The sequence below is a fragment of the Tetrapisispora phaffii genome, chromosome 12 (genome assembly GCF_000236905.1).
Source record: "Tetrapisispora phaffii CBS 4417 chromosome 12, complete genome".
NCBI classification, from domain to species: Eukaryota; Fungi; Ascomycota; class Saccharomycetes; order Saccharomycetales; family Saccharomycetaceae; genus Tetrapisispora; species Tetrapisispora phaffii.
In genome coordinates, this window is record NC_016531.1 from 4,646 (window position 1) to 32,501 (window position 27,856).

Here is a 27,856-nt window from a genome sequence, read left to right on the forward strand (position 1 = left end):
GATTTTCGTTTCAACCTGTCCCTACTAGAGAATCTTGCCATCTCCATTCTCCTCAGCTCTCTCTTCGTCTCCACTAAATATTAAAGCACCCCGATTCTTCGAAACCTTTACCACAGTCAACAAAATATATAATTCTTCTTGCATACATACATACATTTAGATAACTATACTAATAAATAAATTTGAATGATATTAAAATATATAATTTTTAAACGAACTAAAAACACAAGAAATGATAAAAATAAATGCTAACTTGAAGATTGTCTACTAAGCAATGACTGCCATTACAATTAAACCAACAAAGGCGAACATTGACGAGCTGTAAGTTCTAACGTTGGAACCCGCACCCTCGAACGACACAGAAGCAGTTGGTAGGGATGAAGAGCCTGAATTAGTAGCTGGTAAAACAGAAGACGTGTTATCACTCTCTAAGTTTGGCGATTGAGATACAGTGTTAGAATCAGCTGAGTTGTTAGAATCAGCATTAGCAACAGTAGTTGGAGCAGGAATACTGACAGAGGCACTGTCAGAGTTCACTGGGCTAGTAGAACAGCCGACGCTTGGGTTACTATTGGAGTTGGATTCGACTCCGTTATTAGAAACAGTTCTAGACACAGTTTCAGTCTTGGAAACATTATCATCGCTCGATTCAGGACAATATGTAGTGTATGTGGTTACTGTACCGCTAACAGTTTCTGTAACAGTAGTTAGACTGTGTGTGTCTGAAGAGGTTGACAATGCCGGAATACTTGAAGTGTACGCAGTATTGGAACCACTTATTGTAGTAGTTACCTTACTTGAACTTTGTATAGCAACGGTTTGAGTGGATGAAGTTTGATTACTATCATTGGTAGATATTTTTGATGACGAAACCGATATCTCACTGCCCGCAGAGGTAGCAACTGTTGAGGCATGACTTTCGGTTGGATATGTAGAGCTCGTAAAAGAAACAACAGTAGTCGATTTGGACATTTGAGCACTTGATGAAGTAGACCCTCTGACCTTGGAAGTTGCATCAAATACACTGCCATTAATGGTAGTTCCACTTGTGTAAGCTACACACGACTCGTAATGGCTAGATGAAGCACTAACTGTTGGACTGCTGCTTGATGAGCTGGTAATTGAGGTTGAAATAGTACCGTCAGAAGGTGTTGAATGACCATAGGAAGATTTGCTATAGTAGGTTGCCTCTGATGACACGATGACAGACATATACAATGATTTGCTTGAAGAAACTTCAATAGAAGTGGATCCAGTTAACAAAGAGCTCTCCGAGCTTATATTAGTCCAAGTCGATGCTACATCAGTCTTTGTCGAAGCAACTAACGAAATAGATGTACTTAGTGTACTAATACCACTACCAGACATAGAATTATGTGACGACAAGGGCGACTCGACTGGGAAGGTGGTGGTGCCAGTGGTGACATTGCCTTCGGAGTCAGACGAGGTGTACGTGGAGGTGGTTAGTGAGGCTTCAGATGAGGTTTCAGATGATATTTCTGAGGAATTTTCAGTATATTGACTTGTTTGTAAGTTCGTTGTAGTCGATTCATTGGAATTAGTATCCTGAGAGATGGTGTCAGTTGAATTTGGAACATCTGACGTACGAAAAATATCGTTAACAGAATGATCGGAAGCAGAAAACTTAGCGGAAGATTGTTCACCAGAGGATTCAGTGGCAGAAGAGTGTTCACTGGAGGATTCAACAGTTGAAGATTGTTCGCCAGAGAATTCGACACTTGAAGCATGTTCACCGGAGGATTCAGTGGCAGAAGAGTGTTCGCCAGAGGATTCAGCGGCAGAAGAATGTTCACTGGAAGTTTCTTCACTAGACGTTTCTTCAGTGAAGGTTTCTTGATATTCAGAAGTTGTTTCTCGATCTATGACGTTAACAAGATAAATCACTGCATTAGTTAAGAACCCGTCACTGCCATAATATGCGGACGAAATTGTCGACAAAGTTTCACCATCTTCAAATGATGCTGTAATGAAAGTTGTAGATGTCAAGTTGTATTCTGGACCATACACATAATAGATAGTTTCTGTAATTTCATCTCCATCTTCATCAGTTAAAGTGACTGTTTGTATTGAAGTTGAGAGTGATTCAATAGACCAAGAAACATAAGTGCTCGAAGTTGATAATCTAATTGGCGTTTGTACAAAATAAACCGTACCAGTAGTAACATTCCCTTCTAAATCAGTAATTGTCGTAAAAGCTGTTGATAAAGTTTCAGTTGGACCAATGCCATAGGTAAAGCTAGTGCTAATAAATACAAGCTTTGGTGTATAAACATAATATATCGTTTCAGTAGTGGCATTGCCGTCTTTGGTGATAGTGGTAATCAGAGTAGAATATGTGTAAGTTTCATCAGCATCCCATAATGTGTATTTAGTCGACGAACTGTTGAAGATTGGTGTGACGACAAAATATGTGTACTCAGTAGTTTCTTCCCCATTACTAGCTGTATAAGTACTTGTTACGGTTGATAATGTAGAAGTGTAATCTATTGAACTAACAGGTTCATATGTTGTCATGAATGATTCTCTGATTGGGGTATTCACAAAATAAATGGTTTCAGTGTAAGTAAATCCGGCGCTATTCACAGAAGTGAGAATAGTTACAGACCATGTGGTTGTTTCTGAAAGTGTCGAAGCAGAATACGAGTGCTGGTAACGTTGGTTGAGGTGTTGCAACCATATAGACAATGATTGTAGATTCAAGGCCATCATCTCCAGTAGTAGTAACCTAGCAGTAGTATATGTTTCTATACTAAAATTTTGCCAACCAGTCGTTGTAGAAGTCGTAGTAATACGCCAAGGGGTATAAACAAAAAAGATTGTTTTTGTTGTTTCTTCTCCATCAGCTCCAGTAAAAGTAGTAATTTCTTCACTGTACGTTTCAGTGTTGGTTTGGATCCAAGGGTTATATGAAGTCGTAGATGTTAGACGTTCAGGAGTTTGCACCACGTATAAAGTATAAGCCCATCCACCATAGTAGTCTTCATTGTAACCATAGCTAGTTGTCGTTGTTGTCAAAATTGTTGAAGTATAGTCACCAGCCAAAGGAATAAAAGATGTAAGTAACCCATCGCCTGGTGTTCTCACATAGTAAGTGGTCATGCTTGAAGAACCTGTGATAGTTGAGTGAAAATCAATGTACGTACCGGTCCAGCTAGTCAAAACAGTTGTTTCGTGTGAATTAATCGGCCTAGCTAAATAGTAAATAGTTTCCGTTGTCAAGTATCCATCGGAACCCTTAACAGTAGTAGTAACTGTAGAAATGGTAGTCGTAAATGTACCAGTTGAAAATGGGAAGTATGCTGTCGTTATATCGTTACGGATAGGAGTGGTAATATAATAGACGATCTCGGTCACCTCCTGTCCTAATACGTTAGTGCTCAAATAAGTCGAGGTGGAGTAAGTAACGTCTTCATCAACAGAACCCCAAGTTAATATACTTGAAGTTGATTTACGATAAGCAGTTTCTATAATAATAACAGTGATTGTCCATTGTGCCAAAAAGTCATCGATATAACCCAAAGAAGTAAAAGACGATGTCGATACTATTCTGTCGAAAGATCCTGTCCATCCAGTATAACTTGTAGAATAAGGAATTGATGGAGTAGCAACAATATAAACTGTAACAGTGTAAAGTAACATCGTCTGTATCGTACTAGTAGTCAAATAAGTCGAAACACTAGATGCAAACTTACTATCCCAGCTGGTGTAGGTAGTTAATTCGCCTATGTTTAATGGTAAATTGACATAATAGATAAGTTCGTAGTAGTAGCTGAGATCATTACCAATTCTCTCAGTTGTTGTACTAGTTGTATCACTTGTGGTGCCTGTAAATGTACCTTGACTAAATTCTGTTCTAGTTAGGGTACTTGCTGGAGTCCACAATGTGTAAATAGTTACAGTAGTCTCATAACCATCATAACCTCTAGTCGATGTTATGACATTAGCGAGTAAGATATAATCTGAATCCCAGGCGTTTGTGGTTGTTGTATAACCTGTTCTACGCAATGGAGTTTCTAAGTAAAATAATGAATAACGCCAGAAACCAAAAATAATTAAATAAGAGAAACCCCAAGCATAAGTATAACCATCCTGGTAATATGTCGTATATGTTCCAGTCCAGTAAGTAGTTACCCAATAACCGTCAGGTGTTGGGGTAGCGACATGATAGACTGTTTTTGTGGAAGTAAATCCATCATCGCCTGTAACAACATCAGTTCCAATAGAGTATGTATAGGTATAAAAGCCTGACCATGGTGCAGTAGTCGTTGTACTAAAAAGAGCGGTAGGAATAGCAATGAAATATGTGGTCTCAGTTGTTTCATTGCCACTATCATCGGTGATCGTTCTGAAGATAGATATATAAGTAGAAGACAGGGTACCACGAAAGCTACTTTCTATTGTATAGCTAGAGGTACTATGGCGAACAGGTGTTTCGATGTAATAATATGTAATGGTACTGACATCGCCATTATCTAGCGTATAGGATGTTAGTACAGTACTTGCCATGATTGTATCAGAATGACTTCCCCAACTAGTGTAGGACACAGTTGAGCCGTAGTGTGAAATATGAAGAAAATAGTATGCCGTTGTGTAGGATGCAACTGGAAAACCAAGTATATATTGAGTAGAACTTGAAACAGTAGTGGAAAAGAAAGTAGTAAAACCACCAGTCCAAGCACTTGTAACAGTAACACCAGCCGCTCTCGATGTGTGGACCCAATAGACAGTACCAGGAGTAGCTAAGCCGTCCGCACCAGTTGTAATGAGGTGTTCTGTGGACCATGTAGTGGCAAAACTACCAGTCCAACCGTCATTTGTAGTTGTAGAAAGTAATAGATTAGTTGGAACAGCAACATAATATGTGGTCTGCGTAGTTTCATTTCCTTCTGCATCAGTAATAGTGGTAAAGCTAGTATCGTAAGTTTGTGATGCACCAGTAAAATTACTAGTCGTTCTATCAGTTTCTTGTGATACTCTCTGAGATGTTACGACGTAGTAAATGGTACTTGTTGTCACGTTTCCATCAGAATCAGTAACTGAGAATATCGAAGTAGAATATGTTGTGGTATATGAAAAGCTGCTATACGAAGTAGTGGTAGTTGTCCTGTTAAACGCTGGGATATGAATGTAGTAGTATGTTGTAGTGTATGTTTCAACAGGTACGATTAATACGTAACTAGTAGAATAAGAATAGCTAGTGGAGTAGAAAGGCGTGAACGTGCCTGACCATGTACCGGTGATTGTAATACCAGCTGCTCTCGATGTGTGGACCCAATAAACAGTACCTGGAGTGGTAGATCCGTCAACACCAGTGGTCGTCACAAATTGTGTAGACCATGTAGTCGCAACACCACCTGTCCAACCATCATTGGTAGTAGTGGACTTTAAATAGTTAGTAGGAACAGCAACATAGTATGTTGTTTGAGTAGTGGCATTTCCACTAGCATCAGTGTAAGTGTTGATAACGGTTGTGTAAGTCCTAGTACTGCCACTATAATTTCTGGTAGTACTAGAGGTAGCGGTAGATTTACGTGTAGGGGTAGCAACGTAATATATGGTGCTGGTCGTCACGTTCCCATCAGAAGCAGTAACAGAGTAGATCGAGGTGGAATATGTACGGGTTACTGATTCTACAGAAGCAGTTGTGGTAGTAGTTATCACGTTAAATGCTGGGATATGGATGTAGTAGTATGTTGTAGTGTATGTTGAGGTACCTACACCGATAATATCCCTATCAATGCTATACGAAGTACTTGTGGAGTAGAATGTCGTGAACGTGCCTGAGCATGTACCGGTGATTGTAATACCAGCTGCTCTCGATGTGTGGACCCAATAAATAGTACCCGGAGTAGCTAATCCATCGCCACCTGTAGTGGTCACAAATTGTGTAGACCATGTTATGGCGGAATTGCCAGTCCAACCGTCATTTGTCGTCGTGGAATGTAATAGATTGGTTGGAACAGCAACATAGTATGTGGTCTGTGTAGTTTCATTACCGGAAGCATCGGTTACAGTTTTGTAAGCTATGCTATAGGTTTCGGAACTACCGCTGAAATTACTGGTAGTTCTGTCCGTTTCAGTAGATCTATGAATTGGGGTAGCAACGTAATAAAGGGTGGTTTCAGTCAGAGCACTATCATCTTGTAAATTGAAGTTAGAGTATGTGACTATACTAGCAACGGAGGAAGCAATGGTAGTAGTAGTTGTGGCAAAGAGCAGTCGTGTGTATAATTCAATGACTGTAGTTACCAAAGTAGGGGCAGCAATTACCTGTATATGATCGATGATAACCAACATTCAATGTAAGCTGTGTATAAATTATTTTGTAAAAGATCCAATAAGAAGTTTTTTCTAGTGAGTCGAATTTCCTTATTAATCAAAATTGCTTCTCACAAATTATAACGCGAGGGCGCTTTTAACAAAACCTTTATTAATATTAGTCGGAAAAAAAATATAAGCAGTTAAACACTTAATATAGTTTTTCAAACTTTAAAAATAGGGCGATGTTTAAAACACGATAAGCAGAAAGTCAATTGATTGAAAACTTGAATAAAATTTTTTGTTAATTGAAAAGTTCAGAAATTTCCTTAACGATTGCACAATATAACAAAATAGTGTTCTGTCTAATTACTGCTATAATCAATATCTTTGTAATTTATTAATTTTTTCGGTTATATCTTTTTTTCTTTTATATGCAAAAGAGATGTATATAATCGCAAATTGCAGAAAGAAAAAAGGTAATAAATTTATAAAAAAAATAGAATAAAATAAAAAATAAAAGTATTTCTACGAAGCAGATATTTTTAGAAGAATGATCTATTTTATCTTGTTGTTATAAAAATGAAAAATAATATATATATAAATATATGGTAATTTTTCTATTATTTTAACAAAAAGTTTGCTTTTGGGTTCTTGGAAGGAAAGAGAAAAAGTTATCAAGATGTTGCTGGAACAAAACTAGTTTCTTATATACAAATGACAGTAAAAGAAAAATTCTCTTTTAGAAACGTATAATTTATTTTTGTAATTTCTCGATTAGTAACCACGAAGTATTACTTTGCCATTAGCGTCTACTTACCACGAATGAGTGTAGAAGTTTCCTTGAAATTCCCAAGACTGCATTTGCTGGATATGGCCCAATTGGGTCACTTCCGGGAATAATTGTAATCTTTTTCACGTGTATTATTGCCACATCCGTCCGTTCCATCAGCCCCCAGACAAAACGAAATGCAGCTTTCCAGACTGATCTTGTAAGATAACGACGCAGTAGACACAAATGTTAATATTAGTGCTTCGGCGGCAGTTCCACCGGGATCGAAAAACGAAGTTCGGCACGAGTTCGGTGGAAAACACAGAAAGCACCATAGAAGAGACAGTCTGTCTCTCCCAGGGTCACACTAAGAAGAAAGAGAACGCGCGCCAAGAAGTCGCAGAGACACGGAACTCAGCTTGTTTTTTCTGTACACAGTTCGAAGCTGTCGGCGGCATATCCCCTGCATGTTTCCTTCCACTCTTCCCTGCAATCTCATGACATTTCGTAACGTTGTTTTCCGATAGATATGCGCGCGCGGCTTCTCGTGGTGGCGGGGGACGCACTAGATTTACCAGAAGAACCAATAACCGAACGCAGAAGCAACTGCGGAAGTGGGAATCCATTTCCCACTTCCGCGTCGGCGAGTTCCGTCCTACTGTCCGGTGTTGTCTGCGCCCCTTTTGAACGGGCCGGATGTTTTCGGCAATTTTTCGTTCTATTCTCTCCACTGTGCATATTCCCTGTAATCGAATTCGTAATGCGATTTCCTAAATTGATATCTGTTGCGTGTCTGCACGTGAATGTGTGTGCCAGGTCGGAAAAGACAACGCCACCCTTGAAAAACCCATACACTACCATCCACTTGAGCGTGTTACAAAACGGCATACGTGTCCATTTTCCTTTTTCGATGTGGCTTTGACAATAGTCTGCCCTGGATACCCGTGTAACGGAACTTCTACTTGGAATACATATTCCGCCCACAACGCTCACCAGGGATCGTTCTTTAAACTTTGTTTTTTGGTGTATGTTTATTTCTGTGACGCGCCATCCCCTTCTGCGGAAGAGACAAACACCGCCACTCCAAGAAAAAAACATGTGAAGATAACGATGCAAGGGAAGGAAGTACGTATAATGTGACGAAGTGTGTACATGTCCTACATGGCACAACTACTTTGTTTTTTAGAGGCTTTTGCAAGTTCATTACGACATTTTCTGGGTGTTTTTGTCTTTTTGTATTTTTATGTTATTGTATTAGTTGTAAGATCCGAGAAGCCCTGCCATCTCGCCCATTCGGATAACTGTGAATATATAAAACTAAATGTAAATAAAAACATAATACGTATGGAAGCGGTGGGTTGGAGGGATAACTTTTCGTATGAACTGCGCTGAGAGAGTTTGGAGTGGTCAGTGCGTTTGCATGGTTGTCTTGTTGTTTTATCTCAATGACGACATGCTCAGCCGATAAACAACGTTGGTGTACGAATATCGTTATTTTTCGCTTGAGCACGTATTGAAGTTGTTTAAGTAGAGCATTGAGCGTAGATGTTCTTCGAGTTTCCCGTTCGTGGTCCCGCAAACGTCTAAACATTCCAAGTTATGGAATGGTATGTCATTTTCCATCTCGAGTCGATGGCAACTGCAAGTGCAATGATACGTGTAGTTGCTGAATGGCTCGTCATAAGAACGAAGTTCCATCCGGCGTTCGTGCGTCCCCAAGTCCGAAGCCAACCTTTTCCTGTGTTTTTTATACCGAAATTTCGCATTCGAATATCTAATTTTGAAAGTGATCGTATGTATGTTTCTTACACACACACTCTTTAAAGACATATCTTGGGCGTTTACAACAAAAATGCGAGCTTTATTCCTGTGCTTCTGTATCTTGCACTAGACCAACAAAAACTTCGCGGATTGCAACAATTGCAAAAAATGCAAGAGTGTCTTGCCATTATTGCCTTGAAGTTTTTAATCAAAATTCAGAACTTTTGAACTTCAATGAGTAAACTTATATGTATGTATTAATGGTTTCTTTTGTGTCTTTTCTGACATTTTCGTTATATGTATCCGTTGGGCGGGCGCATCATCTTATGCGCGAGAACGAATAAGAGCACGTGACCTGGAAACAAATATTCTCTGAATTTAAAGTACCACATTTGATGAAATTATTGAAATATCTCATCAATGTAGATATGCTTTCAAGAAATACTTATACAAGTAGTCATGTTGCTAGTGCAATCATTGTTTCATTAATGCCTACGAATGCTAATTTGATATTATATGAGTATTCATATCACTTCGTTATACTTTTTTGAAATTACCTTTATCTTATATCAGCCTCTTATCATAAACATAAATATCAAGTTTTGCACAGATTTATATATTCCAATTTAAATATAAGTCCTTAATCGCTGTAATTCCTGGAAAATAAAATAAAAATAAAACATGTCAAAAGCTGTTAATGTTGCCGTCATCGGTACAGGTGTCGTTGGTTCTGCCTTCATGGACCAAATCATTGCTATGAAATCTTCAATTACTTACAATATCGTTTATGTTGGTGAAAGCTCTTCCGCTTTAATCTCAAAGGACTTTTCTCCATTGAACTTGGACTCCAACTGGAGAAAAACATTAACCGACTCTTCCGACAAATCCTTACCTCTAGACGATTTAGTCACTCACCTAAAGGGTTCATCTTTACCAGTCATCTTAGTTGACAACACTTCCAATGCTCAAGTCGCTGCTACTTACACAAAATTAGTCGAAAATGGTATTTCTATTGCTACTCCTAATAAGAAAGCCTTCTCTTCTGATTTAGATACATGGAACAGATTATTTTCTGGTAAGCCAGGTAAGGGTTTCGTATATCATGAAGCTACTGTCGGTGCTGGTTTACCAATTCTTGCGCCATTAAGAGAATTTATTCAAACCGGTGATGAAGTTGAAAAAATTGAAGGCATCTTCTCTGGTACTTTATCATACATTTTCAATGAATTCTCTACTTCTTCTCAAAATGATGTGAAGTTTTCCGACGTTGTTAAAGTTGCAAAACAATTAGGTTACACCGAACCAGATCCAAGAGATGATCTAAACGGTTTAGATGTAGCTAGAAAAGTCACTATTGTTGCTAGAATCTCCGGCTTACAAGTCAAGTCAGTAGACTCTTTCCCAGTACAATCTTTAATTCCAAAACCTTTGGAATCTGTTGCCTCTGTAGATGAGTTTTTAGCTAAATTATCTGAATATGATGGCGACTTATCAAAGTTAAAGGAAGAAGCCGCTAAGGAAGGTAAGGTTTTAAGATTTATTGGTAAGGTCGATGTACCAACAAATACTGTTTCCGTAGGTATTGAAAAATACGATGCCTCCCATCCTTTTGCATCCTTAAAGGGTTCTGACAACGTTATTTCTATCAAGACCAAACGTTACACAAACCCAGTCATTATCCAAGGTGCCGGTGCCGGTGCCGATGTGACTGCTGCTGGTGTTTTAGGTGATGTCATTAAGATTGCTCAAAGAGTTTAAGTTCTACACAGCTACAAATGAATTAATATTTAAATAACATTGTACGTTCTTAACGGTAAGGAGATAAACTAATGAAAAAATATTTTCTCTTCATTGAGTTGATATTGTAACAAATATGTTGTTAAAAAATTAAAATAATATAGATGCATTGTATTTAAGACATTATTTTATATATAAGATTTATTTATGTGATGATCATAAGTTATCAACTCATTCTTTGTTTCCAGTTTGTTCTTGTTCTCTTAATCTCTCTTGTCTATGTTGTTCTTCTTCCATCGATAAACGTAACGCCATTGCCAACTCTGGGTCCATTGAAGGATCGACACCGAAATCCATGAATGAATCACCCCCCTCAAATCCACCAGCCATCATATTAGATTGTGCACCTTCCTCTAGGATGATGTTCGAGGATGCGATATGTTCATATAATAATCTTGGACCGGGTTCGACAGTCAATATGTGACTTTGATCATCTGGCGAGCTTGAATTATTAGCTGTTGATATGAATTCTTGTAAAATTTCCGAATTTTGTTCAGTCTCACCGAAATTTATAACATCTATAGCGACATTGTTTTTCTTCAATTTTTTAGATAATTTAATTAATTCTGGTTTTTCTTTATCTTCAATTGGACTACAAACAAATACTATAATTCTTTGATGCTGAATTTTATTTTGGCGATGCTTTAAAGTCAATGCTGCAATTTGAATAGCAGTAACTAATGATGTTTTGCCTTCAATTGTAGTTTCATGTAATCCTGATAAAATCTTACCAAATTCTGTAGTAAAAGTAGATAAAACTGTTGGATTCAAGCCTGCTGAAGACACTAAAGCTACCGAATTTTCCGGATTGCTATTACGCTTAGCTTGGAATATCAGTTCAACAGCATCAATCTGTGCTTCAAACCTAGTCTTAGGATAGTCTCCATTTCTAGCATATTCCGAATTATCGGTCACTAATACAGTAGCTTCTAAAACCATATCTGAGTTTTATATATTAAATGCTTGTAAATGTGTCGACGTCTTTATTTCGACTTTCTTTCAATGTTGAAACCCAATATGAATCTAAATATGTTCCTCTTATCTTTATAAAAAAACCTTATATTCTTGTGGGTAGGTGTGAAGGTAAAGGTGGCAAATTTCGAGGATTCTTAGTTTTAGTAGTTTTCATAAGATCCTGTTTAATGCGCTTAAAAACCACAAGTGCGGGTAAACGCGCGTCGATTTAACTAACGTTAAGGCATGAAATATAATTTTTTTTAATTTGAAGCAAAAACACCAACAACAAAGTTAAGAAGAGAGATAGAAATGCTAGTAAAAGAGAGATCCACAAATTGGTGAGATTGACCTTGTCGCGTTCTCTATATATACATGCTGAGACATAAGTAGTCTAGCTTTTGTATGATAAAAACAACTATTGTCAATTTAGGCCTTTACTAATATACATATAAGCACGCACGCCGTATACACGTCAGTTGATCCAGAATGAGCAAGCCCTCTTTGACCAATGAGCAACGAAGCCAATTGAAAGAAAAATTGCAACAGAAACTTGATGAACGGCTTGAATATATGACCAGGCAAGTCGAGGACACGAAAAGTAAGACGTTTCAAGAACTGGAGACAGTTGCCCGGAACCAAAAGGCGCAATATATCAGCGGGGACAAGGCGGTTACTTTGAAGGAAGTCCTTGAAGCTGAATTAAACCCTGATTCAAAAAGCAATGACCGCAGCTCCTAAGCTCTTAAGTTACTAGATCCTTTCAAGAACCGAGAGGATGGGGACGAAATTAGAGCGAGGGATGAGAATAGCCGCCCATCCATCACACGAGGACGGTCGTTTCCCCATTCATGAATGAAGCATGGCTGAAGTACGACCTAGATAGACCATATCTAGCATAGATATCGTCGTTATTGTATCAAATCTCCATTGCCTCCGACTACCAATGGGCGGCTAACTCTCTCTGTCTCTCACCTCATGACTTATGATATACGCCTCACGTGATTTGAAAGTTCTGGGTCCTCGCTCACGCCAATTATCACCATCCACGGAAAACTGTTACGATGCTAATGCAGAAGAACAAATGTGAAAAAAATGAGAATAGAAGTCACCTGATTATTTTTTTTAGTATTTAATTAGTAATTTACCACAGTTGTGTTAAATTATTTGATGAAAAATAACACACAGATATACATTGTGAAATTTTAATTTGAAGAATGACTTTGTTGTTAGTTAGCAGTGGTTGTGGTTGAGGTGGTTGTAATTGAATGTGCCCAGTCACAAAGGTGCCTAGTATTTTTTTGAAATTATATGATCTTCCATTGAGATAATGTAGCGTGTGATTCCTGCAAATTGAATTTTTATTATTGCATTACTGGGTTTTATATTGCTATGCAGAATATTACTGTGTATGTTTGCGAGTCACATGCTATTTGAAACATTTAACACAACTTTGTCAACTCGTTAAATACCCTAGTTTCTCTTTTGTGGCTTTTATTTTAATATGTATTTAGAGACGTGCAAATTAAAAGTATACTTACCAAGTCAGTCAGTCGGTTAGTTAGTCGTGAAGATTAGATATCGCAGTGTTCACGATATCGAACTCAAGTATAGGAGTAACCTACACAGACAGGATCACTGGAGTTGAATTGTATGCATTGTATGTGTTTGAGTGTATGATCTTTCAGATTTCGCTCAATTTTATAGAACGTCACTAGAGTTTCAAGGACTAATTAAATGAAGCAACGCCATAGCGATTAACTAATGAGTAAAAAAAAATAGTTACTTGTTGAATAATTTAATAAGACCCTCGACTTTAGTGGATTAATGCATGTTAAGATTGTTCGTTTTCATAACTTCAGACAATCAAATCCTTTGCTTTAGACATCTGTAATAATTATTTTTACTAACTTTTTTTTTGTTCTCTTCACACAGTTGGTATATAAACAGCAAGTAATTGTGAATTATGGACGTTATCTTTTTTTCAAGAAAATTACGATCTTTAAATATAAAGGTTACTATTACTCATTAAACTAACCCGAAAACTTATCAACCAAGCAAGTAGCACTATTTATTTATTACATTAACGTATTTATTACACCGTTTATTTAACAACGTTGGTACATAGAAGTACTCTTCATATTTTTTTAAAAAAAGATAATAACTAGAAAACAAAAGAAAATAATATGTCTGATGGAACTGGCGCTAATGCACTAGATTCTCTGATTTATTTATCGAAATCAGTAGAAAACCATAAGTTTTATTATTCTACTGCCACAAAGTCTCAAACTATAGATTCTTTGGAAAATGAAAACGCAATCCATTTAATCAATAACAATGATCCATTATCGTCTATCATAAACAATGGTTTAGATGAAAACACTTTGACTACTATCTTCATCGATGAATGGACTTTATTAAGGGCTTTACCACAATTTTACACTTTGACAAATTTACCTATTATTTTCAATGTTGATTTAAATTTTCAAGACTATTCTATCGCGGCTGCTTTGAAAGATTTGGCATTCCCAATTTTAATCTCTAGTGATTTAGATGCTTTTGTAAGAAATGCACAAAAATCAATTGAAATTGCTACCCAAACATCGACTCCGTTACTACATTTCATTAATTACAAAAATATGGAGAATAAGAAGATAAATTTAAAAGAATTAAATTTGGATATTAAAAAAATTGAAGTTGAAGAGAAGAAGACAATTCATGAACTTCATTTAGACTATTTCAAACTTTATAGTAAAAATGTCGGTTCTGCCGAAAATATAATTATTAATTTATCAGCTTACGCAAATGAATTTATTAATTATTTACCAACTGACACAGCATTAATTGATATTTATATTTATAGACCATGGAATCTCGATTTATTATTTGAATTAATTCCAAAAACTGTTAAAAAAATTGTTGTTGTCCAAAATTCCAATTCCGAATCAACTTTTGGTATCGAGCCTGCTTTATTGGATTTTTTTGCTGATTTTAATAAATTAGTGGAAAGGAACATCGATCAATTAATCATTAGTAACGTTTCGCAATTAATTAATGTCAATGAAAGTTTACAGAGTATTATTAATAATTTGAAATCTGATAAACCTAATGAAAGATTATTTTCAGGAACCCCCTATGCTACTGACTCTGAGAATGTTAAATTATATATTTCCGCTATTGAAAATGCAATCAATTTAGAAGATGCTTATTTGAAAGTTTTGAAACAGTTGTTTGGTTCGAACTTGAATATTTTTAATGAATTTAATAGTGCAAATGTACAAGAAAACAATCCAGAATACGGGTTCGGTCGTTTTTTGAACAGTCAACATATTCGTGAAACATTAGTAACATTGGCTAAACAATCTTTGGATATTAATTCATATGATTTTGATGCAGCAACCGACTTAGTCAAGTTACTATCTAAGTGGATTCAATTCAATTCGGTTGAACTGAGCGAAGAAACATTATCAACCGCTAATGAGGTTGGTAAGAATATTTATGAGATACTTCTCCAAAATAAGAATTCCGAGGGTGCTAAAAAGTTTTTATCAATATCTAATGAAATTCAAGACTATACATTTAAATTGAACTGGTTAATTGGTTCAGATGCTTGGTCATATGATTTAGGCAATTCCGGCATTCATCAAGTTATTGCTTCCAAGAAAAACATTAACGTATTGTTAATCGACTCCGAACCTTATGATAAGATTAAGAATAGCACTGCCAAAGACAGAAAAAAGGATGTTGGTCTATATGCAATGAACTACGCAAATGTTTATGTTGCCTCCGTTGCCGTATATGCTTCATATACACAATTATTAAGTGCTCTGATCGAAGCTTCTAAATTTAATGGTCCGTCCATCGTTCTAGCATATTTGCCTTATCATTCAGAGAATGAAACACCTTTGGAAATTTTAAAGGAAACAAAAATAGCTGTTGAATCTGGCTATTGGCCACTTTACAGATATGACCCATCAAAAGAAAAGGAAACTGAAATTTTTAGTTTAGATTCTTCAGTTATAAGAAATGAATTACAAAAGTTTTTAGATCGTGAAAATAAATTGTCATTATTAGCACAAAAATCACCTGATTTTGCAAGAAACTTAAAAGATTCAGCTAGTGATTTGCTAACTAAAAAACAAAATGCTAGAGCAAAACGTGCTTTTGATCAATTACTAGAAGGTTTATCTGGCCCCCCATTACATATTTATTATGCATCAGATGGTGGTAATGCCACCGCATTAGCTAAAAAATTAGGTAATAGAGCTGCAGCAAGAGGTTTAAAATCTTCCGTCTCATCAATGGACGATATTATTATCGAAGAATTGCCAAATGAAGAAAATGTAATTTTTGTCACTTCAACAGCTGGTCAAGGTGAGTTGCCTCAAGATGGTAAAGCATTTTGGGACCAAATTAAATCTACTTTAGATTTAGACTTAGCATCTGTAAACTTTTCTGTTTTCGGTTTAGGTGATTCTCAATATTGGCCGCGTAAAGAGGATGCTCACTACTACAATAAACCGGCTAAAGATATATTTAAGCGTTTAGAATTATTATCTGCAAAACCTATTATTCCATTAGGTCTTGGTGATGATCAGGATGCTGATGGGTTCCAAACTGGTTACAAAGAGTGGGAAGCTAGCCTATGGGAAGCATTAGGCGTCTCTGGTGCTGCAGTTGCAGATGAACCAAAAGAATTAACTAATGAGGATATGAAACTAGGGTCAAACTACCTAAGAGGTACTATAAAAGAAGGATTAGCAGACCAATCAACAGGTGCTCTTTGTGCTGTCGATCAACAATTAACAAAATTTCATGGCTTTTACATGCAAGATGATCGTGATATCAGAGAAACTCGTAAATCTCAAGGTTTGGAACCATATTATTCATTCATGGTAAGATGTAGATTGCCAGGTGGCAAAGTAACGCCAGAACAATGGTTAGTGCTAGATAGTTTAGCGGATAATAACGGTGTGGGTACGCTGAAAATTACAACTAGAGCTACAATTCAACTTCATGGTGTTATTAAAAAAGATATTAAGCATACTTTAAGAGCTATTAATTCTACTTTATTAGATACCGTGGCAGCTTGTGGTGATGTTAATAGAAACGTAACAGTGGCTTCATTACCAGGAAACGCTAAGGTTCATAAGCAAGTTTCACAGGTAGCCCATGATATATCTGAATTCTTCTTACCAAGAACAACTGCTTACCATGAAATTTGGTTACAAGGGAATGATGACAGGGATTTGGATCCTTCCTGGCCATCTAAATGGGAAAATAGAAAGGAGGGACCGAATAAAAAGAAAACACTAATCGCTGGTAATGCTTTAGTAGATGTTGAACCATTATTAGGTCAAACTTATTTGCCAAGGAAATTTAAAATTAATATTGCAATTCCTCCATACAATGATGTCGATGTGTGGTCCAGTGATGTTGGATTAATTGCAATTATTGATAAGGATCAAAATCTAAAAGGTTTCAATATGTATGTTGGTGGTGGTATGGGTACAACTCACAATAACAAAAAGACTTATCCAAGAACAGGTTCATCGTTTGGTTTTGTAAAGACAGAAGATATCTTTAAGGCTATTGAAGCAGTTATTATTTTACAAAGGGATCATGGTGATCGTCAAAACCGTAAGCATGCTCGTTTAAAGTATACAATAGATGATATGACAGTACCAGTATTCAAGAAGAAAACTGAGGAACTTTTCGGCAAAGTTTTTGAACCTGAACAACCATTTGAGATTACTTCAAACATTGATTATTTTGGTTGGGTTAAGGATGAAACTGGTTTAAATCATTGTACTATGTATATTGAGAACGGCAGAGTCGTTGATACAGCTGATTTACCACAAAAAACTGGTCTAAGAAAGCTAGCTAGATTATTAAAAGAATGGGGAAGTGGTCATTTCAGATTAACAGCTAATCAACATTTACTAGTCGACAATATCGACGATACACATCTTGATGAAGTCAAAGAATTAATGAAAAAATACAAATTAGATAATACAAACTTTAGTGGTCTAAGATTGTCATCTTCAGCCTGTGTAGCCTTTCCAAGTTGTGGTTTGGCTATGGCAGAATCAGAACGTTATCTACCTGTTCTAATTACTAAGATAGAAGATATTTTAGAAGAATATGGTTTACGTCATGATTCTATCATAATGAGAATGACAGGTTGTGGTAATGGTTGTTCCCGTCCATGGTTAGCTGAACTTGCACTAGTCGGTAAAGCACCTGGTACTTATAATTTATTATTAGGTGGTAGTTACAATGGTGAAAGGCTAAACAAATTATACAGAGCATCCATTAAAGAAGACGAAATATTATCAATTATTAAACCTTTATTCAAGAAATGGTCTTTGGAAAGGTATGATGGCGAGCACTTCGGTGATTTCTTAATTAGAGATGGTGTCATTAAACCAACAACAGAAGGTAAATATTTCCATGATGATTTACCAGAAGGTGCCTTGTAAATAGTTTTAAATTAAATAAAATAGATCAAAAGAATTTTTAGGCAATAAAAAATAATAACTATATTTATATGAACGTATTGAACATTAAATACCATTTTTATCTTACTAGTCATTGCAATAACATGGTTTTTCATTACCTTTAGTGTGATATTTATTTTACCATTAAATATTTACAAACATGGCATTATGTACCACTTATTTATTATTATTATTATTCTAAAAAAAGATGCTTTCAATTTCTTTAGTCATTTAATTCCTTTATTGCATACTTTGAAGACCCTTTACAATTCTAATATTGGTATCCAAAAATCTGTTAACACAATTGGCTAAGCATTGTTCTTCATTATTATCTAAATCAGGACCATTGATAGAGGTGACACATTGTTTAAAACATGTGTTAGTAAAATTATGAATAGACATTTGTACTTTTTGTTTTGAATTCTCAGCTTCAATAAAAGTTGTTAACTCTTTTTTAGAAGCTTCATTTAAGTTTGCAAGTTCAGTTTGATCGATAGAGTCCATTATTTTCCAAATTATAATGTTACGTTTGTACTTAGCTTTGAACAATGAGTATATTTCAGGTTAAGTATATTTCAGAACTTCAACAAAAATTCTCTTATGTATTCTTTTAAATAACTAACTTATAATAAGTTACAATAAGTTACAAATTACTCTTTTTATAGTTGTATTACTCTTGAAATATTCAAATCGATGTCTTAAGGAATCACTGTAACGTTTACCCGGATGACATATTTTAATAAGGTTTATGATGATAGAATACGTTATAAATAAACACTAAGTTATCCAAAATATTCGATGAGCAATTGATGCATAAAAGTTGAAATGGATATAAAGAATCATACATACATAGAAGTCTGCTTTGCCACATACATTTTGTGCACTACTACCAGTATATTGGTATGATCTTGAAGGAAGAGTAACGGCCAAGAAAAATAGACTGATAAATTGGATAAATATGATCAGAGCTACAAATGAAGGTACATTGAATGTTTATATCAAATCATTAGAAAATCAAATAGAGAATAAAAGGTACTTCTTACAGCAAACTAGGAATGCGATTCAGAAACTAAAAGATGAAAAGAAAGAAAGCAAGAGCACAAATGAAGTAGATGAGGCTATATGGCAGGAGTTTTTACGGAAGGTGATGTTCTTTCCTGAGCGATCTGATCCAATTGGTATTAGTTTGGCATCTACTTCTCTTAGAATAAGAAATAAGACATCTAGAGAAGCAATAGAATCTCTGGAGATAAATTACAAGAATACCAATGCATACACTAGTTATTTCAAAAATATAAATTCCGATTTGGAAGAACTTGTAAACTTAATAAAGCAAAGAGTTGAAAGCGAATCAAATGAAGAAGACCCTAATTTGATATTATTGCCATCACAGAAAAATAAAATACTTCGTCGACAATTGAACAATTTAATTGAAGAATATATATCGATTGATTTGCTGTCTTCACAAAACATGGGTTCAGAAAGAAATTCAAAGAGAGTTAAAAAACTGCTATCGAGATTAATAAATTATGATGATTCTCTATTAGTATCTGATTTTTTTCCCGAATATAAGGATCTTTACAGATTGCTATCAAAAACAAATATAGTTGATGTAATTGAACAAGAGAGCACTGGTGAAAAACACATAAGGCTTCTGGATTTTTCAAGTATAGATTTATAATACATAATAATATAAAGTTGTAAAATTATTCGTCATCCTCATCTCCACTTAGAACAATATCTGGAATTTCAAATTCAGAATCTTCATCTTCAGATTCATTTACTGGAGCAGCTTCTTCTTCTACTACTACAGTATTACTTATAATGACATTTTCGACTTGTTCAGCTTCTGGATACTTTGTAACTTCCACATCTAGTTGATTAATAGTCACTGGAGCTGAAGTTTGATCAACTCTGATACGTTTTGATTCTTCCAACTTTTCAGTTTCTTGCATTGATCTTTTCTTGAATAGTTTAGTTTCATCAACAACTATTTTTGAAGAATTTTTAGTATCTTCAATCATCTGTTTAAGTTTGGAATTTTCTTGAGATTCTGAAATTTCTCCAGCGTTAGACATATCCATTAATTTCGTCTGATCATCGCTTTGTTCATTTTCAACATCATCATCTTTTATGTCATTGACCTCAATTGACAGAGGTTTAGCAACTGAATGAATAATGGACATTGGCAATCTAGGGTGAATCATAACATCAAATATTGGATCTCCAAACTCTTTTAGTAGGTCCACAGCAATTGGTAAGATAGAAATATGATCTGATCCTGGATAGATTGTAACAGTTCTCAACAATTTAACAAAAGAAGATGGAATTTTTCTTATAGTTTGTTTAAAACTTAATGATCTAGAGATTGAATAATTTATTATTTTCACATGTTGTGTAGCATTTAGTTTCCAATTACTTAAGACAAAACATAAGAAACTGTTAACTTCATCAAATAAGACTAATGATTCTTTTATAACAAATTGAGACGGATGAGTGTATATATCAGTAATTGTACCAATTTTGTCTCTATTTTGAGATTTCTTTGATTTGCTTTTGCCAGTTTTAGAGGCATCAATTTTGGATTTTTCAATGTTATCAAATAAAGTTTCGATCAGAGATGAATCTTCAACTAAAACTAATGAAACATCAATCAATTTATTAATTAAATCAAGTTCATTTAATTGGTGACCGACATGTTTTGATAGAGAATTCATTATTGAAAATAATAATAAAAACTGTGACTTAAGCTCTGTGCAGGCTTCAAAATTAATCTTGGTAGATTTTTGCTGTAATGGTATGAATAACTCCAATGAACTTAATATATTTGGTAAATAGGACAAACAGTGTTTACCATAACTATCAATCATAACTTTCCACAACTTTATACCTGAAAACTGAACTGATGATAAAACAAGATTGATGACAGCAGTTAGTTCCCTATCACGGCGTAAATCACGTTTCAATGGAATGAAGTTCTGAGTCAAAGATAATGCACTTTCACAGACAGCATTGATACCACCGATCGGAATTCTGACAGGGTATGGTGTTGGTAATGAAATAAAAGCAGATAACAAATCAACTAATAGGTTCAAACGCTGTGGAATTTTCCATAAAGAAAGTGGCTTATTCATGTCTAAATTCAAATTTGATAGTTCCAATAGACTTTTGTTATCTGTTTTGCTTAAGTCAGTAGGCAAACTCTCAATTAATTTATATAATTCTTTATCATGTTCTAAATCTAAAATTTCTCCACATAATTCAAAGACATCTTTAAATTGGCCTAGTACAGAAAACAAACCAGTTCTCCATGCTTCATCTTGATGAAGCTTATGATGAGCTTTAGTGGCATCATCATCATTAGCTGCAGTTGCTTGGATTTTTATCAAATGTAAATAAGCATAGTTAACACAAATTAATTTTTGAGTTTCTTTGTCTAAAGTATCGTAATCAATATTTATCAAATTAGTTAATACAACACGGTATTTATTAACAAAAGGTTTAAAAGTCGTAGAGTTTTTGTACAATAAATTCTTTAAAACAGGTAAACATAATTTTGGTTGGTATTGGCATAAAGTAATGAAAGTTGGAATGATAGCTTTTAATTTCGGAACTAAACCTTCTCTTGAGACAGTTGGTTTATTTCTCATTTGATCCATTAAGATAGAAGATGTTGACACTAAACATTCTAAGATGACTTTACCTTCTTGGGTGTCAATAATAGAGTTGTAATAGTTCACTTTTTGCTCTAATTTAGAGTAGACAGCTGCCAAAAATTGTCCAGAAAATGAACATAGAACTAATGGATTGTATGAACAAATAACGGTTGCCGCATGGCAACCTTTCCAAAGTTGGTAGTTGTTACCAGAGTTTAACAGTTTTAGGATCTTTGTAGATAAAAGAGACAATTCAGATTTAAGTAAATTCTCTTTGATGTAATTCTGAGATCTCAAGTGTCTTAACAGGATTTGAAAGTCGGAGCCATTGCACGATTCCAACTGGTTAGCCAGAACTGCAACTGGGACGAAGTTGCTTGTCATTTTTTTAGAGACTTAGCTACACTTCGATAGACTACAGTAATTGATTGTCGCATTGAGTCAAACCCGAGCACTGGTACATCAGCTCTGGATATTATAATTTATATATGTACGTAAAGTCTGCTAGATGAGATGAGATGAGATGAGCACTGGAAAAATTTGTAGTGACATCACTTTAGACGAATGTGTCAGTGACCTCCAAGTGTCACTAAATGCAAGATATATGGTGACTTGAAGGATAAATGGTGTATTTGGTCTCATCATTTCCGGAAAAGTTACAAGATAGATTAGATGAATTTAGATTAGCTGCTGAAATGTTTTGTTCAATGGACCTTTCCAGAATTTCCGCCCCTCACTTTTGTTGTAAATGCATCTTTACAGATAATTCATATCGGTTAACTACCTCAGATATGGAGACTTAGAGCTCACAGAAAGGACGAAAGTAAAATAAATTAATTTCAACTGCAATAAGTCCCGCCACGTTAGTTTTTACCTGGATATGTGCGTCAGATCTCTAATACAATGGCTTAAGTTATGGTAGAGAGCATATTGGAATGGTCAGTATCAGTGCGTTCCAAAGAAGTTGAATTAGCACTGGTCCCGTGTAAAGATATCTTTACGACAACAACATCACTCATTGAGCGCTATGACGCTGACTAGCTCATACGATCGCATAACGGGATTACGTTGACGCAATAATTGGAGGAATTGAGCTGGTGGACAACTTAACCCCAAAACTAGGTCTTCGCATATATAAAGAAGAGACTTCCCCATGTAAGATCTTATTGTGTGTATTATAGTTGCTATATATATATATAATAAAGACCAATCTGTGAAACAAGCATAGAACCAGCAACAGATTCAATGGTATTGGCGCTGACTGGGTAGTTAAGTTTTTTGTTAGTGTTCATAGTTAGCAGGTAGGGATTATAATATTTAATCTGATTGGTTCTCTTATTACATAAACTACAAGTAGCAAATACTATTAGAATACTATCATACACTGTTGCATATGAGACTTGAGTATTATCAGATTCTGTTCCTTTTATATCTCGATTTATTTGAATTCATCTATTAAATGACATGTTAAGTGAACGGGTTTAACGATATATAGACTGTATTAACTAAACGATCATTTATTAACCTTGAACCCCGTTTAACTCTACTACTTGCAATTTGTCTTTACAACTAAAGTATCATAGCTACCATAACTTCTGTTGTAAATATAAGATTACTGACACTCTTAATATAGTTTTGAATGGAAATATGCTTCTTAGCCAACGCACGTGATAATACTGTGTTTCACAAAACCGAACACAAAAATTAGGCCTTGTTGGCGCAATCGGTAGCGCGTGTGACTCTTAATCACAAGGTTAGGGGTTCGATCCCCCTACAGGGCTTTTATTTTTGCCTTTTTCGATATGCATATAATTTAGTCCGGGTAAAATATTGATATTTACTTCTCCATTGAAAGCAAAATGCATATTTCAATTCTATAAACTAATAACTGTGAGACTCTTTTTAATGACAAATGCATTTTTTTTCAATTACCGTTTACAATTAGTTAACATGATACTTAAGAGTGATTAAATAAAACTTGCCAGCATTTATCTTTTTAACTGCTCGAAGGTCGACGAGATTCAGCGCTCTCAAACTATTAATATGTCTTCTAAAAAATTGTCCTTAGAAGAGAGGTTATCCCTGGCTACCAAGAAAGGTAAGAAGAAAAGTAAGAAGTTGATTAAAGTTAATGAAACCAATGAGGAAGATATACAGGAGCTAAGACAAATCTCTGGAAATACTAAAGAGACACATAGTGCTGAGCCTGCAGAGCATTCTTCGACAAAGCCCGAACCATCTGTAGTTAGCGAAGGTGAGCAGCCAGAAATTGTTGAGAAATCTCAAGAAAATATTATAGTATCACCACTAAGAGCTTCTGAACCTGTGAAAGTAGTTGCTACAGATGAACAGATTCCTTCGAATGTTGTTGATAGTTTTGATATTATTAATCTGATTGATACAAACAACGAACCGTGGAAATCGCTGTTTCCTAATGGTGTTAAAGGGTTTGACTCTGAGAAGATTTTGAAATCCATCATTCAATATACCCATAGTAGTTTTGACACTAAGAAGAAATTAGAAGAAGAAGTTAAACATTTGGAAAAACAACAAAAGAAAAACAATAACTCAGTGTTCATAAATTTGATAAAGGAAAAAGAAGAATCAGTGAATCAATTAAAGAAAGAAAAAGAAGATCTTTTGAATCAATTGAAAAAAGAGAAAGTAGAAGCACAAAACCAATTGAAAAGGGAAAGAGATGATTTAAACTTTCAATTGACGAAAGGGAAAAATGAAATGGAGAAAGGAGAGCGTAAATTTAAGGAGGAGATAAAGAAATTAAACAAATCCTTAACTAAGTATGAAGTAACGTTGGCAGACACTGAAACGAAACTAGACACAATGAATTATGAGCTTAATTCATTAAAGGATAAAGTTGATAACTTGGAGAAAGAAAATGAAATCGTAAAAACTAAAAACATATCGTTGGACACTGAATTAAACAAATTGAAACAAGAAAGCTATATTTTAAAGGAAGGTTCGTCGAGAGCAACTGAAATGGAAGAACAAGTTAAGAATTTGAGCAAAGCATTGGAAGAAAAAGAAAATCTATTCAAAGAAAAGAATAAAGAAATGATATTAAATCATAACACACAAGTGACGCATTTAGAATCAAAAATTGAACAATTAAGGATATCATTGGATAACCCAAATTACGATTCCTCTAACGTAGGTTTTGGAAAAACTGAAAGTAGTTCAGGCAATGAAAATGAGTTTACCACTGAACAATACAACATGTTACAAGAACAATTAATCTCCAGTAAGAAAAACTGGACCAGTATCGAGAACACTCTAAACAAAAAACTAAACGAATTAGAATCAGAGATGCATGACATTAAGAAAGAAAAATCTAGGTTACAAGATGTGCTTTCGACTAATGAAACTTCATATCAAAATCTGAAACAAGAATTAGAGTTACAGAAACAAGAGAATATAGAATCAAAATCAAAAATAATTGATCTTTGCAAAACCTTAGCTGATAATGAATCGCAATTTGATGAATTACAGAGTGACTATAAACTTTTACAAAAGAAATACGAAATCCAGAGATCGCAAGTTGGTCAACGTTTGGAACCGAATCTTCCGAATGCTTCTCGAATTAATTCATTGGCTTCTATACAGTCAGCCAATGGTGGAATAAATTTTGAAGAAGATTGGATGGATTGCACTAGACCACCATTAGACTATAATATTTCTAACGATTTCTCAGAGGATAATGCCACCATTGATGAAGATGATACAAAGAGGTTGGTCAATCATTCCGATGATGAGTCGATACCGGATGAAGCTACTGATTTGCAAATGAAAATGAACACATTGCAGGACTCGACATTTGACAGCATGCCATCGTTAGCATTAAGACAAAGTAATGCGACTCCAAATCAGTCGCAATTCAATGCACAACTTGTAACAAAATTAGGTACGGAGATTAGAAGGTTGGAATCTGAGATATCATCGTTAACTGAAGCAAACAATAGACTTCAAGCTGAGAAATCAAATACTAATGCTGAAATACTCAAACTGTTAGAGGAAAATGATGCTACTAAAAAATTGAAGGACGAATATACGAAAATTCAGAATCAATATAAAGATGTTGAAAATAAACTAGAAACTTCCTTAATTATATTGGGTGAAAAAACTGAACAAGTCGAAGAATTGAAAAATGACGTTGAAGATTTGAAAGAAATGATCCGTGATCAGGCTCAACAGATGGTAATGATACAAACAAACAGTGTAAAATAATTAGTACACAAAGAGTTATAAATGTTATTGAGGTTATATTAAAAATAAATTTCTCTTATTAATATAATGCTTATTTTACATTTTCAATATATAGATTAATTATACGCGATTATTTTTATAAAAACGTATTACATGCATATTTTTATTTTTATTTTCTTAATATTGTTATTCTTTGAATTCAGATGCATCAAAAAATGCATCACTTTCACCATTCACGTAGGTAATATTATCTTCACTATCATCTTTATCTTTGACATTTGTTTCGCCTTCGTCGATATTCACAATTTCATTTTTATCATTTTCTAGTTTTAATTGAGTTAATTCTTTCCTTAAAAGTGCTTGTCTCTTCAACATTTCCAATTTACCTTGAATACCAATTAAAATTGGTAACGTTTCAGCAGAAGTTTTTAACGATACTTTGAAATGCTTCAATTTTTTCGCCACTTGTTTCGATTTAGATGAATTCAAATAACTACTCTTTAAGGTCAATAACCATTCTAACCATGTTAAAATTCTATCATCAATGTTCCAAATATTATTTTCTACAATATCAGATAACAGATTGAATAATTTCAATATTTGTGAGTCTGCAGTTAATCTAATCTTTATAAATTTATTAATTCTGTCTCTATTCCAACTCTCTGAAGTGATGTTTGATAAAATTTCATCGTTTTTTCCATCAGTATCTAATAGTATTATTAATTCATTGCTTGTCTCATCTTGTTCAGCTTTTGAAACCTTTTTCTTTATCTTTTTTCCAGTTTCTTCAACCTTAATGTCATCAATAGTTTTTTTCTGGTCAATTACAGATTCACTTTCTTCAGCACCACTTTTTAATTCAATTGATTTTTCCTTTTTAATATCTTCTATTGAAAGCTTCTTGAAGTTTGGTTCATTTACGTTTAACCAAGCTACCATTAGACTATCTCCAATAATCGAAAAATCGATGATCTCTGTTTTATTGACACTAATTGTATTCACTAGTTTTCCATTCTTCATATCTAAGATAGATAGGTTTCCGTCAACGTTTACACTGAACAACAAGTTACCATTTTTCTTAATTTTCTCAGACTGAATCTTCCAGGTATTGATAATTTCACCAGTTGACAAGTCGAATACAGAAAGGGTTTCCACAGTTGCAATGGCAATTTTATCATCTGAATCTAGTAATTGACAAGTTAATGCGCCAAATACATCCAGTTTAGCCACTGTAGAAGGTTTTCTTTTTGAAGCGTCTATTATGTATACTGTTTGCTCTGAAGCGACTGCAACAATAGGATTAGAACCAGAATTCAAGATCTGGAAATGTACAATCTCCTCATTTTTGCCATCAGTTAGATGAAAAGTTTTTGCAGGCTTTGTTTCACTGAATTGGAACTTTTTGACAGTATTATCAGCATCTACGATCCAAATAAACTCATCTGAGATATCTGTATGAGTAATTTCATGCTTGTTCTTAATAATATTAACGATGTCTTTACCATTTGGAGCAAAAACGACAATCTTGCCTTCAGGAAATACACTGACAAAATAGTTTTCTTGATTATCAGCCTTTGGAATGCCTTCACCATCGGTATCTCTCTTGAGCTTGCTTGCAGTAGTTGCAGGAGAAGTACACCAACCCATGAATAAAGCTTCATCAGCAATTAGATCATTGCTCTCATAGTCGATGCGTGTCACAAGGGAACTATTGACATTGAAGTTATTAGACGAGTCTAGTGGGTACACATCCACAAAGTTCTTTTGTGCGATATTGGCTTGGAATGCAAATTGGCTCCCATCCAGAGAAAAATATCCAACCATTTCAGAACTCATTTTCAATATCTTGTCTATCACGATTTCTTATTGTGTTTAGGTCATTCGGAGAAACAGTGACAATAACTTAAAAGTTAAAG

The 27,856-nt window shown here is 34.8% G+C and overlaps 11 protein-coding genes and 1 non-coding gene across 12 annotated transcripts; 6 read left to right on the forward strand and 6 right to left on the reverse strand.

Annotated features, from left to right (window-relative positions):
- Positions 1–267: 267 nt before the first annotated feature.
- TPHA0L00130 (uncharacterized protein) lies at positions 268–6,318 on the reverse strand (the record flags this gene model as incomplete). Its single annotated transcript, XM_003687758.1, has 1 exon — positions 268–6,318. The coding sequence occupies one exon, from the start codon at positions 6,316–6,318 to the stop codon at positions 268–270; it is 6,051 nt and encodes a 2,016-aa protein (XP_003687806.1).
- A 1,228-nt stretch (positions 6,319–7,546) lies between these two features.
- TPHA0L00160 (uncharacterized protein) lies at positions 7,547–8,149 on the reverse strand (the record flags this gene model as incomplete). The annotated part of the gene is made up of 1 exon (XM_003687759.1): positions 7,547–8,149. The coding sequence occupies one exon, from the start codon at positions 8,147–8,149 to the stop codon at positions 7,547–7,549; it is 603 nt and encodes a 200-aa protein (XP_003687807.1).
- Positions 8,150–9,493: 1,344 nt separating this feature from the next.
- On the forward strand, positions 9,494–10,570 carry HOM6 (homoserine dehydrogenase; the record flags this gene model as incomplete). Its single annotated transcript, XM_003687760.1, has 1 exon — positions 9,494–10,570. One exon carries the CDS (start codon positions 9,494–9,496, stop codon positions 10,568–10,570), a length of 1,077 nt encoding a protein of 358 aa, XP_003687808.1.
- Positions 10,571–10,780: 210 nt separating this feature from the next.
- Positions 10,781–11,548, reverse strand: RPN10 (proteasome regulatory particle base subunit RPN10; the record flags this gene model as incomplete). Its single annotated transcript, XM_003687761.1, has 1 exon — positions 10,781–11,548. The coding sequence occupies one exon, from the start codon at positions 11,546–11,548 to the stop codon at positions 10,781–10,783; it is 768 nt and encodes a 255-aa protein (XP_003687809.1).
- Positions 11,549–12,052: 504 nt separating this feature from the next.
- Positions 12,053–12,304, forward strand: TPHA0L00190 (uncharacterized protein; the record flags this gene model as incomplete). Its single annotated transcript, XM_003687762.1, has 1 exon — positions 12,053–12,304. One exon carries the CDS (start codon positions 12,053–12,055, stop codon positions 12,302–12,304), a length of 252 nt encoding a protein of 83 aa, XP_003687810.1.
- Positions 12,305–13,749: 1,445 nt separating this feature from the next.
- Positions 13,750–18,045, forward strand: MET5 (sulfite reductase (NADPH) subunit beta; the record flags this gene model as incomplete). Its single annotated transcript, XM_003687763.1, has 1 exon — positions 13,750–18,045. The coding sequence occupies one exon, from the start codon at positions 13,750–13,752 to the stop codon at positions 18,043–18,045; it is 4,296 nt and encodes a 1,431-aa protein (XP_003687811.1).
- Positions 18,046–18,303: 258 nt separating this feature from the next.
- On the reverse strand, positions 18,304–18,567 carry TIM8 (protein transporter TIM8; the record flags this gene model as incomplete). Its single annotated transcript, XM_003687764.1, has 1 exon — positions 18,304–18,567. The coding sequence occupies one exon, from the start codon at positions 18,565–18,567 to the stop codon at positions 18,304–18,306; it is 264 nt and encodes an 87-aa protein (XP_003687812.1).
- A 454-nt stretch (positions 18,568–19,021) lies between these two features.
- On the forward strand, positions 19,022–19,744 carry MCM22 (Mcm22p; the record flags this gene model as incomplete). Its single annotated transcript, XM_003687765.1, has 1 exon — positions 19,022–19,744. One exon carries the CDS (start codon positions 19,022–19,024, stop codon positions 19,742–19,744), a length of 723 nt encoding a protein of 240 aa, XP_003687813.1.
- Positions 19,745–19,769: 25 nt separating this feature from the next.
- On the reverse strand, positions 19,770–22,103 carry RIX1 (Rix1p; the record flags this gene model as incomplete). The annotated part of the gene is made up of 1 exon (XM_003687766.1): positions 19,770–22,103. The coding sequence occupies one exon, from the start codon at positions 22,101–22,103 to the stop codon at positions 19,770–19,772; it is 2,334 nt and encodes a 777-aa protein (XP_003687814.1).
- Positions 22,104–23,427: 1,324 nt separating this feature from the next.
- On the forward strand, positions 23,428–23,500 carry TPHA0Ltrna4K. The gene has a single exon. It is a non-coding gene; the product is annotated as a tRNA-Lys (tRNA).
- Positions 23,501–23,762: 262 nt separating this feature from the next.
- SGM1 (Sgm1p) lies at positions 23,763–25,961 on the forward strand (the record flags this gene model as incomplete). Its single annotated transcript, XM_003687767.1, has 1 exon — positions 23,763–25,961. One exon carries the CDS (start codon positions 23,763–23,765, stop codon positions 25,959–25,961), a length of 2,199 nt encoding a protein of 732 aa, XP_003687815.1.
- Positions 25,962–26,126: 165 nt separating this feature from the next.
- UTP9 (Utp9p) lies at positions 26,127–27,776 on the reverse strand (the record flags this gene model as incomplete). Its single annotated transcript, XM_003687768.1, has 1 exon — positions 26,127–27,776. The coding sequence occupies one exon, from the start codon at positions 27,774–27,776 to the stop codon at positions 26,127–26,129; it is 1,650 nt and encodes a 549-aa protein (XP_003687816.1).
- Positions 27,777–27,856: the final 80 nt, after the last annotated feature.